Below are 12,500 nucleotides of genomic sequence, written 5' to 3' on the forward strand. Positions count from 1 at the left end.
CTCAACCTACCTGATTATCAACAGGCCATAGTAAATTACGCACAGGCATTAAACATTTTCATAGAAATAGGCTGCGGGGCTGAGGAGGGAGCAGTCTATGCCAACCTGGGCATTGCCTATTTTAGTTTGGGTAATTTTAAACAAGCCATTGAGTACTACGAAAAAAGTCTTAGTGTTGCTAAAGACGTAGGGGATAGGGCTGGGGAGGGATCAGCCTATGGAAATCTGGGAAATGGCTATCTTAGGCTAGGTAATTTTAAACAAGCCATTGAGTACTATGAAAAACATGTTAGTATTGCAAAAGGAGTAGGGGATAGGGCTGAGGAGGGATCAGCCTATGGAAATCTGGGAAATGGCTATCTTGGTCTAGGTAATTTTAAACAAGCCATTGAGTACTATGAAAAATGTCGTAGTATTGCAAAAGAAGTAGGGAATAGGGCTCGGGAGGCATTAGCCTATGGATGTCTGGGAAATGCCTATCGCAATCTAGGTAATTTTAAACAAGCCATTGAGTACTACGTAAAACATCTTAGTTTTGCTAAAAAAGGAGGGGATAGGGCTGGGGAGGGAAAAACCTATGGAAATCTAGGACATGCCTATCTTAGTCTAGGTAATTTAAAACAATCCATTGAGTACTATGAAAAATGTCTTAGTATTGCAAAAGAAGTAGGGAATAGGGCCCTGCAGGGATTAGCCTATGGATGTCTGGGAAATGCCTATCGCAATCTAGGTAATGTTAAGCAGGCCATTGAGTACCACGTAAAACATCTTAGTATTGCTAAAGAAGTAGGGGATAGGGCTGGGGAGGGAACAGCCTATGGAAATCTGGGAAATGCCTATCATCGTCTAGGTAATTTTAAACAAGCCATAGAGTTTCACGAAAAACGTCTTAGTATTGCAAAAGAAGTAGGGGATAGGGCTGGGGAGGGATCAGCATTTGGAAATCTGGGATGTGCCTATCTTAGTCTAGGTAATTTTAAACAAGCCATAGAGTTTCACGAAAAACATCTTAGTATTGAAAAAGAAGTAGGGAATAGGGATGGGGAGGGATCAGCATATGGAAATCTGGGATGTGCCTATCTTAGTCTAGGTAATTTTAAACAAGCCATAAAGTTTCACGAAAAACGTCTTAGTATTGCAGAAGAAATAGAGGATAAGGCTGGGGAGGGATCAACATATGGAAATCTAGGAAATGCCTATCATAGTCTTGGTAATTTTAAACAATCCATTGAGTACCACCAAAAACATCTTAGTATTGCCAAAGAAGTAGGGGATAGGGCTGGGGAGGGATCAGCCTATGGAAATCTGGGAAATGCCTATCTCAGTTTAGGTAATTTTAAAAAGGCCATTGAATACTACGAGAAACATCTTAGTATTGCTAAAGAAGTAGGGGATAGGGATGGGGAGGGATCAGCCTATGGAAATCTGGGAATTGCCTATTGCAATCTAGGTAATTTCAAACAAGCCATTGAGTACCACCAACAACATCTTAGTATTGCAAAAGAAGTAGGGGATAGGCCTGGGGAGGGATCAGCATATGGAAATCTGGGAATTGTCTATCATAATCTAGGTAATTTTAGACAAGCCATAGAGTTTCACGAAAAACATCTTAATATTGCAAAAGAAGTAGGGAATAGGGATGGGGAGGGATCAGCCTATGGAAGCCTGGGAAATGCCTATCGTAGTCTAGGTAATTTTAAACAAGCCCTTGAGTACTACGAAAAACATCTTAGTATTACTAAAGAAGTAGGGAATAGGGATGGGGAGGGATCAGCCTATGGAAATCTGGGAATTGCCTATCGCAATCTAGGTAAATTTAAAGAAGCCATTGAGTACCACGTAAAGCATCTTAGTATTGCTAAAGAGGTAGGGAATAGGACTGGGGAGAGATCAGCCTATGGAAATCTGGGAAATGCCTATCTTAGTCTAGGTAATTTTAAACAAGCCATTGAGTTCTACGAAAAAGACCTTAGCATTGCTAAAGAAGTAGGGGATAGGTCTGGGGAGGGATCAACCTATGGAGGTCTGGGAAATGCCTATCGCAGTCTAGGTAATTTTAAACAAGCCATTGAGTACTACGAGAAATGTCTTAGTATTGCTAAAGAAGTAGGGGATATGGCTGGGGAGGGATCAACCTATGGAGGTCTGGGAAATGCCTATCGCAATCTAGGTAATTCTAAACAAGCCATTAAGTACCACGAAAAACATCTTCGTATCGCACAAGAAGTAGGGGATAGGGCTGGGGTGGGGTCAGGCTATGGAAATCTGGGAAATGCCTATCTTAGTCTAGGTAATTTTAAACAAGCCATTAAGTACTATGAAAAATGTCTTAGTATTGCTAAAGAAGTAGGGGATATGGCTGTGGAGGGAATAGCCTATGGAAATCTGGGAAATGCGTATCGCAATCTAGGTAATTTTAAACAAGCCATTCAGTACTCGGAAAAACATCTTAGGATTGCTAAAGAAGTAGGGGATAGGGTTGGAGAGGGAACAACCTATGGAATTCTGGGAAATGCCTATAGCGAACTAGGTTATTTTAAGGAAGCCATGGAGTACCATGAACACAGTCTTTGTATTTTCAAGGAAATTGAAGACTGTCTAGGAGAGGGAATTGCGTGGTATTCGAAAGGTCTTGATCATGAATTGTCGGGTTCCTTGAGTAATGCACTCAGTTGTTTTCGTTTAAGTATAAAACATTTTGATGAATTAAGGCATAGTCTGAAGTCAGAAGATGAATGGAAAATAAGTTTTCGTGATTCTTGTCGCGTGTCATACACTGCTCTGTGGAGAACACTTTTGAAGAATGGCGAGATTGAAGAAGCTTTGTATGCTGCTGAGAAAGGTCGAGCACAGGCTTTGATGGATATTTTGAAAGATCAATACGGCATCGACTCTCAGTCATTTTCTGTAGTTGCTCCGAATCAAACTCTTACAGTTGCATTAGAGCTTTTACCTTCCCAAGCCGTTTTTGTGGCACTTGACGAGAACGAAATCACGTTTTGGATGCTAAGAAAAGACATCAAGATCAGCTGTCGGCTAAACGAAATCGCGAATGGAAGTGCTGATTTGTTGATGGAAACTATTTTGAAAGGGATCGGCGTAGGGGAGGGTGTCAGATGCGAAAATCGTTCTTTGGATGCACTACGCAGTGACCTGTCTTGCAGCAAAAAACCTATCAGTGAGAAAACAGTTCTATCATCTTCATCCTATGCTAACACTTTACAACCGTTGTATGATGTCTTACTCGGGCCAATTGCAGACTTGCTCCAAGGAAATGAGTTAATCGTTGTTCCCGATGGACCATTTTGCTTGGCTCCATATTCTGCATTGAGTGAGTCTATCAGGATCCGCACCGTTCCCTCGTTGACCGCTTTTAATGTGATCGTAGGTGCACCTGAAGACTTCCACAATAGGACTGGAGCACTGCTTGTAGGTGATCCGTGGTTGAAGGAAGTTACTAACAAGAAAGGAGAGCCCATTTTGGAACAGCTTCCGTGCGCAAAACAAGAAGTAGAGATGATTGGACACTTTCTGCAGACAACACCGCTGACTGGAAAAAGTGCCACGAAATCTGAGGTGCTGAAAGGTATGAAGTCAGTTGCGTTAGTTCACATTGCAGCACATGGATGCCAAAAAACGGGAGAAATTGCTTTAGCCCCAAATACCGAACGGAAATCGCCAATCCCCAAAGAGGAAGACTTCATTTTGAAAATGTCGGATGTTCAGAGAATTTCTCTTCGAGCAAGACTAGTTGTGCTGAGCTGTTGTCACAGTGGCCGGGGAGAAGTGAACTCTGAGGGAGTGGTGGGAATTGCAAGGGCTTTCCTGTGTGCTGGAGCTCGGTCTGTTTTGGTGTCACTCTGGGCAATTGATGACGAGGTAACGTTGCTGTTCATGAGGAGCTTTTACCAGCACCTGGTAGATGGAAAAAGCGCAAGTGCAGCTCTTCAACACGCAATGAAATCTTTGCGAGAGTCAAATCAGTATTGCGCTATAAAGCACTGGGCGCCATTTGTGCTGGTTGGCGATGATGTCACGCTGGAATTTCCAAAAAAATGGTAAGTGAAGTTCGAGTTTAACTCAGAAAACAAGAATACTTTCAAATTGGAAAACTGACGATAGGAATCAAATAGGACTAAGATGGCATGATAACGAGATGCTAGCTTCGTAGTGTAAACAATTCAAAGTTTCCTCTCACACGCTTTTGTCAAAAATGTAATTTGCACATGCCTATCACGCATGCACAGAAGCATAAACGATACACTTTGCATTGGTGGACAAACTGTTTTCGTTCAGCCTTTTCTGGCTTTTTGTTAACTGGTGAAGATGGCCCATTTGATCACCTTGTGATGTCTCCTTTGGTGTTTCTGTTCTCCCATAGATCTCTGAACGTCTTCTTTTGTAGGGAATTCGAAGACAGCATCATCCTGCACGTAGCCATTCGCATCGGCGCATTATGTATGCTCGAAAGTACCAGCTATATTTAGAGCTGTTTTTACTTTTTTTCAATTTTCAAGAATCGATGTCGAAGATGCTGGAAGACTACCTGGCAGAGCCTGACGCTTCAGTGATTGCCGAATTTGTAAAAGAAAGTACAGCGGGTTAAAAGTCATGGTTATGCCAGTAGAACATGCTCCAAAGGTTTAGTAGAAGTTTACTGCGTTAACTGAGCCAACAAACTGAGATTATTGTAAGTGAAATTATGACAGAAAGCTTAGCTCTATAGGAAAATGCTAGTTTTACCTGTTATTTTGATACTTCGTTTTTCATATAATTTCAAAAGCCAGTGTTGCTCCAATGGCGATCAAAATTATAGTGCTATAGTTGAGTTGCTAAAAATTATGTTTTATTTAGTTCTTTGAAACTTTTTGTTGTACGAGTGTAAGCCAGTTTCGAAAGGAAAGAAGAAAAAAACACTTCTGCTGATGACCCTTAACATCAGGCTTTTGCCGTGATAAGGAAAAGAGACACATTTGCAACATTCAAAGATCACAAAATAGAAGGGAAACGACGGGTGAAAGTATTTTCCTGTTCTTTTGCATAACAAATGAATGAGATCATCAGCAATAAAGAAGACGTTTTTCTTTTCTTAATAAATTTCCAAGTTCTTTATAGGGCTTACTTCCTCGAGTTATCGGTGGTGTTTTTAAGCAAAGTGAAAGAATGTGTTTGCATTCGAAAGTAGTTCAATTCCTGGAATAATAGTTGGGAAACTAACAAATCCGCTGCAAAGTTAGAAAAAAATTCTCTGGAGTACATTCATAGCCACCTTCACAACTGGAAAATCTTAAGGTGGCTCTGAATTCGCTCCTGAGAATTTTTTATACCTCTGCAGAGTTTTATCTTAGCCTGCTAACCACTTAACAGCAATAAAAAATGGAGGTCACCAAGTTCGTTTTTGATTCAAAACTTCCAAAAGAGTACAGTTGGTTGAAAGTGTTGGTTTGAGCCTCAAGGGAACGAAAGGCTATACTGTGGCCTTTTATTTAGACCATTTCCGTCGCAAGGGTCAAACTGATGGTATTTGGATATCCGGGTCATGTAACGCAACCGAATGCTTAACTACGTTTAAAACTGAAACCCAAATGTAATATAAGGCTCTGTTGCATTTTGCGATTTTTCATGCAACTGCTCTCGAAACGCCATAGCGAGACAAGTTGCAAGTTGCACACTTTACATCTGCCAAAAACAAGATGAGATAAATTGCAGAACCCTTCGCGGAAAGTAGAATCCATTGCCACTTTGCGCATTGGTTTACCGAATTAACAACGAAGTTTTCAAGCAATGCGTGCTGTGAAATGTGCCCTACAACTTGTGTCGCAACGGATTGCGTCATCAGTCAGTGTAATGTTCCTTTAACCTCGTGAGATCATCGAAAGCGAGACAAATTGCAAGAAACGTTGCCCAGTGTAGAAACCGCCAAGCGGGTAGCTTTGCAATGAGAGAACTCTTGTCAAAATGAAAACAAAATTGAGAGACAAGTTGCTCGAAAAAGTGCCGAGTGTAACAGCGCCTTTATGAGTCAAGTAAGTAACCGTTGGGTAAGACAACTCACTCTCCATTTGCTTGTCATATAACTTTATTAGAAATCAGAAATATGCTCAGTTTCACAAAATGTGTAAAAATGTGTCTTCCAAACGGACATACAAAATAAGTTTGTGAAGGTACAGATCTGTAGATTAATGTTTATTTTGGGGAAAATGTTACAAAAAAGCTTCGTAAACGAGGTATTAAGCACCCTGGAAAGGAAACAGTGTTAAAGTCGGGGATTAGATGTAATAGCTGTGTATATCTACAGTTTGTAGGTATAGGCACCGATTTTAAAAGGGTTTCCTTTTCGATAGCTTCGGTGTCGATGCTATCCAATAAAGACGACGTAGCTCTGGTTTCAAAAGCTTTGCATGTGTTTGTCAATAGGCCATTTCCGAGTTGCTGTTTGTCTCGGTTTCGAAGTGAGTCTAGGTGCTCAACTATTTTAAGGGAAATGAGTTTGATTTGCATAAGAATACGCAACTCATTTCCATTTGAATGGTTGTGCACCAGGACTCGCTTTGAAACTGAGGCATGCAACAACTCTGAAGTGGGCTATTGCTAATCCGTCCATGAAAACAGTGATTTCATTTCGTCCTAAAGTTAACTAGTCAAAATGAAGTATGCTACAACAATAAAGGATTTGTTTGGGATGCCAATATGACCTTCATTTCATTTTTTGCTTTGCTTTTTCTTGTTTGCGGGTTGGGAAAACCCCTTCAAAACTACTTGTTGTAGATTGTAAGGTAAGTTTTTTCTACAACTAAGCTTTTAAGTGACCCCGGAATTAGAGAATTTACAAAAGTGTACCCCTACTTCACATTTCAAGCATTAATGTGCACATTAGTCTGACATATTATTGACTGAATACTTTTTATGATGGCAGAAAATTCCAAGAAAATTAATCTTTTACTTGTCATGCTTTAAGCAAAACATATATAATGTCGTGATAATTGCATGACTCTGCCAAACGAGCTCTTTGCAATCGTACTTTTCGTTTGAAACGTATTACACACATCACAGTTCGAAGAATATTAAATAAACGCAGTGATACCCGACATCACCACGAGCGCTCCCAATCCAGATGAGAGCGTTGTCGCATTGGAGCCGTCCAAAATGACGTTCTGGTCTGGAATGTGGAAAATAAGGGAAAACTCAATTACACGTCATAGTTTCCTCTGCTATGAAGCGCTGGTAACAGTAAAAGCCCCTCGGTGAACCATTTACGCCCCTCGCTCCGGCAATCAGCGCTTCGTACAACGGGTATTAAAATCCATAGCTATACAGATCAAATAAAAGAGTCGAAAGCGACCACTAAAATCGCCAGTGATAGGAGTGGCTACCTGTGGTTCCAAAAGCCGTTCACTAAAGGAGCACGATAAACCAAAAAGACTTGTTTAATTCACCAAAACGTACCAACGCAAGTTTTGTTGTCTTTTTGCAAGGAGAAGCCGTTTAAGCAGAAACAGTTGTAACTTCCTTCGGTGTTGTTACAAAATTGCGAACAGCCATGACGACGCTCTGTGCACTTGTCAATATCTGCGTCAAAAAGACCAATAATTAATTTAGTGGGTGAAAAAGCCAGTCAATCAGGCAGTCAGCGGTTAAGCCTGTCGTCTAAGCAGACACTCATTTATCCAGTCACAGGAAATCAGCAAGCCAGTCAGCCATTAAGTCAATTAAACAAAAAACAGTCTCCCCCCTTAGTGTTAATCAGTCCGTCATTTAGCCATTTAGTCTGTCAGCCAGCCATTCTGTCAATCACAAAAAAATTATTCGGTTGAGTGCTAGTATGATCAAAAACTCACTTCCTTTTTTTTCTGATTTTAAAAGTGTGTTTGCTTAACACCTGATTGGCAAAATTTTCAAGCTGAGTGAGCTTTGATTTTTATCCAAAGGCTGTTTCCTTTGAGTTTAAAATCTGGATTTCATGGTCCGCAGTTACTCACGTTCAAAACTGACCGATTGGACCATAGAGAGTTGGATCTAGAGAATGAGACTTCATTTTACTCACAAGCTTAAAATTTCATCGCGTAAATGCAGCTTATTATATATGCAAAACATGATTCACATGCATTGCATTCATTGGGTCTTTGACGTTATTTTCTCCTTGATCCTGCTCTCTCAAGATTTTAGAGTTAGTAATGGCGGACACTAAATGGGAAAATTCCATTTAAAATAAACAGTGTCTTTTTGAAAAGAAGGCTTAAAACTGGGGTCACTTAGTGTTTAGTTAACATAGTCTTTAAATCCAAAGAAAAAGAAAAATTGATTTGTTCTGGTCATAGTAGCACTTTGAGAGTTCCAATTAAATTATCCGTGTAAGTTGTGAGATCCGCCATCAGCCTGAATCTCGATTGACAGCTTCATCTAAAAAACTGCCAGCAGTGTGGTGGCAAATGTGATCACACATGTGGCATTCCAAAATGCACTCATCGACATCTAAAAGGAAGGAAGAAGGACAAAACTAAATAAAAATCACATACGAATGTTATGTCATGGCATGATAAGAAACATTTTAGCCAATTGCGAATCGTCGGACACGAGAATGATGCAAGATCGTTGTCTACCCTCCATGTCGCCTCACGCATCGCGCTCGTTCATGCTCGATTTTGGCGATTCGCGCTGTGTTAAAACACACCTGTTTATCTCAAACTGACTATTCCTTTCGCTTCAGCTTAAACGACGTATTTTGAGCAAGAGCCGGTACAACGTAGATTTGATTTAAGTAGTGTACTATATTTCGTTAACTCAGTACATAAAAGGAAGGAATTGTTAAGAAGTTACATGGCATAATCCAAGCTTTTCCATTACTCGTTCCGTTAAGCTGAACTGGCGCATAGGTCTGAATGGCTCAATAGTTTTTTAATATTACAGCAGCCTGTGAGAGATAGTCAGAATTTAGATTATACAAAATTCTCAACATGTCAACCTACAGGCAACAATTATTGACAAATTATTACATAATATATTAGAATAAGAACAAACCAAAGAGAAAAAAACTAAAATAGGTTTGGGTTAGAATATTATAATGTAATGGCACTATTAATTTATAAAAGGGTTTAACAATTAAATAAAAAACTGACATTCTTAAAATATCGCTTTTTTTATTTCACTTCAATCCGTGGACAGAGTTGTTTATCAGCGACGGTAATTTTCTTGATCGCAACACTTTCTATCAAACCGGCGCAATATGAATATGGAATATTTCGCGAGGAATCAAAAAATTAATAAGCGACATTCACGTTCCTTGTCCTAAGGTTGTTAGTAACGAGAACGCCACAAATTTGCATATTCAGTAGGCAAAAACAATAGCTTGATACATTTCTCTGCCGTTAGGAGGCACGGTGGCTTCATGATTAGAGTGCTCGACTCCGGATCGAGTGGTCCGGGGTCGGGTCCTGGCCGTGGCCGTTGTGTTGTGTTTTTGGGCAAGACACTTTACCCTCACGGTGCCTCTCTCCACCCAGGTGTATAAATGGGTACTGGCCAATTTTAATGCTGGGGGGTAGCCCTGTGATGGGCTGGCGTCCCATCCTGGGGGGAGTATAAATACTCCTAGTCGCTCCATGCTAAGGAAACCTGAGATAAGTGCCGGCGACTGGGCTTAAAAACGGCTGGACATGCGCATTAAAACTCAGGCTTCTTCCCCCGATTCGATTTTCAAAATGGCGGACGACGAATGCAGATTTGACACGTCATTGTAACGGCCATTTCCAACGTCTTGCTCGCCCAAGGCCTTCAACTCCAAAGTGAATGAAAGGCACAACTGTTCAGTGCTGCCGTTTTGATCATGATGGCAGACATCGGAACGGTGATTTCATAACTATCAAGCAATCGACACAGCTCTCTTGAAGAGAATCTTTCACCGTTTCAGAATTTGCTCAAGGTACAGTTTTGCCGTGAACTAAGGGCGTTTCGATTTCTCTAAGGTTTTGAAAAGCATTTTTGGATAGGTTATTTGTTACTGTGACACATATCGAAAATGACTTTTGATTCGTTTTGATGAAAGTTTTAAATTCCTTGCTGTTCATGGACTTCAATGACATTTCATACGGAACAAACGGAGGAGCCATTCGTGAGTTGAAAACACTTTCGTCTCTGTTGTTGTTGTTGTCTTCGTCTCTTGTTCAGTCACTGATAAGACTTTAAAGTATGCCTGGAGTTCAAAGAGTCCTTTCTTATTCATTTCGTGGGCAGATGAGAGTCTGTGGCTAAATTGAAGGTTATGTTTCGTCTAGTTAGCAATGGTACATAAAACCTGAAGTTAATAAACTGCTTTAGTGTGTTTGAAATCTTGTGTCATGTCTTTCTATTTTAGACCATCTTTACACGATTCTTGCTCAACGACTGCCCTTTCGGCCAAGGATTTTTCTCGCAAAAATCCGCGGCTGACCGGCGTCGCCTCCTCGGCTGTTTAGTTTATGTTTTGTTGTTGCAAGTTTGTTACGGGTTTTAAACTTTTTTCTCTTCATGATGTATTATGTTAACGTAACCTCAGAAACTGCTCGTTTGCCACCTGTTGGGGGAACCTATTATTTTCTATTCCCTGGATAGCGCTCCTACCCGTCCATCAGCCAAACTTCGGACTGTGGAGATCTGAGGAAAAGAATTGAGGTGCCGGAAAAGGAAAGGGAAAGTGACAAAGAATGAGAGAGTAGGCTGCTAACAAAGATTTCGATCTATCCATCTAAATAGATACACAAATATATTTGCACATTGTCATTGATCTAATAACAAAAACAAATTGAAGCACAAGAAATTTCCAAGAAATCTTGCTGCACAAATTGCCACCCAATTACAAATGAGGCTCTCCTTTTATTTCGCATGCAACAGTCATTTCTCAGCAAAAGGCTCAACTTCGGGAGAAAAATGAGGAACTCAAGGATGAAACTAAAATTATTCAGAGAAAAATAAAAGATAAACAGTTTAGTCCCTCTGAAATGTTGCACACACCCAGACCCATCTCGCCAAATAAATGAAAATACCTTCAGCACAGTCAACCATTTAAATCCATTAATATATCAATATGCACATTCTCCACACTGTTCTCCAGACATTTCCTATGGTACATACATGTATAAGGAGAATAATTTATTTCACAATCAAGTCCTTTTTCACTCGTAGATCATTTCCCATTTTCTCAAGAACCTTCATGTTTGATCAGTTGAGAGACATTAACATAAGGAGAAATAAAATATTGGTAACTCTTAGGGGTTAAAGGGCTGAACATTCACTAAAACCTACACCTATCAGGGTGGATTCATAACTGCATGCCAAGACATTGCCATTCTGAGTTACCAGGGACACTGCCACATCTTAGGGTGCGTTCGATTGACCGTATTCCGGAATAGGAATACGTGGAATATAAGTTAGAAATCCTTCGTTGTACGGAGATTCACATTAAAAGTGACAAACATCTGCTAAAATGCTATTTTAAACATATTTTATTGTCCTTGCTGCTTCGAAACGCGCCAAACATACCGTTTTAATCATTATTCCACGTATTCGTATTCCGGAATACGGTCAATCGAACGCGCCCTTAGGTTCTTTTAAAACAATGATAACAAATCAGCCTTGTCATCAAATTAATTAATAAGAAATGTAAACAGAGTACATGAACATTTGCCACATTTTTTTTTTTTTTTGTAATTTATTTAACATAAAAGAATTTTACATTGCTCAAGATACATATATATAAAAAACTGAGTGATCAATCAAAGAGGGCGAATAAAGTAAATTAAGTCATGTAAATTTCTCAACCTTGTATTTAAAATTAATCTTATTAACAAATTCAGATAAAATAATCGAGCTCTCTCTCTTTGCCAAAGGAAAGGCGAGTTTGGTTAGAAAACATGAAAGAGAAATAAAGGAGCGATTGGATAAGTTGGATAAAAAAAATATGTCATAGCGCTGATTTGAATAACGTGGATCAAGAACTAAATGAATATGACGAACTTAAGAATGAACTTAAACTAATCTATGAAGTGAAAAGTAAAGCGACTATATTTAGAGTTAAGTGTAACTGGGTTGAAAACGGAGAGAAAGCGACCAAGTATTTTTTCAACCTAGAAAAAAGGAATTACAACCGAAAGGTCATTAATGAAATTGAAACCGAGGATGGCGCATCCATAAAGGATAATAAGGAAATTTTGGCGAAAATTGAACAATATTATAGTGATCTTTACCGGTCCAAAATATTACCGGATCATCCACAGGAAAGTTTTAATAAGTTTACACAGAATGTAGAAATGCCAAAACTTTCAGACGAGGAAAAGGTGTCTTTAGAGGGTTACCTGACATTTGAAGAGTGTCAGAAGATAAAACCTTACCAAATGAAAAATCACCCGGCGAAGATGGATTTACGGCGGAATTTTAAGGAACACTTCTTTGATTTGGTGGGGTATGATCTTGTTGAAGGCCTTAATGCAGGCTACGATATTGGGCAACTGTCAATATCTCAGCGCAGA

At 39.7% G+C, this 12,500-nt stretch overlaps 1 protein-coding gene across 1 annotated transcript in view; it reads left to right on the plus strand.

Moving 5' to 3' along the window:
* LOC137975015 (tetratricopeptide repeat protein 28-like) overlaps positions 1-12,500 on the plus strand; it is a 53,105-nt gene that overhangs the window by 6,383 nt on the left and 34,222 nt on the right. Inside the window, exon 3 of the mRNA XM_068822045.1 lies at positions 1-2,566. This exon is cut by the window's left edge and continues 185 nt beyond it. Coding sequence (XP_068678146.1) covers positions 1-2,566 — 2,566 coding nt within the window. The remainder of the gene's footprint in view (positions 2,567-12,500) is intronic.

Source organism: Montipora foliosa, chromosome 11, assembly GCF_036669935.1.
Source record: "Montipora foliosa isolate CH-2021 chromosome 11, ASM3666993v2, whole genome shotgun sequence".
NCBI classification, from domain to species: domain Eukaryota; kingdom Metazoa; phylum Cnidaria; class Anthozoa; order Scleractinia; family Acroporidae; genus Montipora; species Montipora foliosa.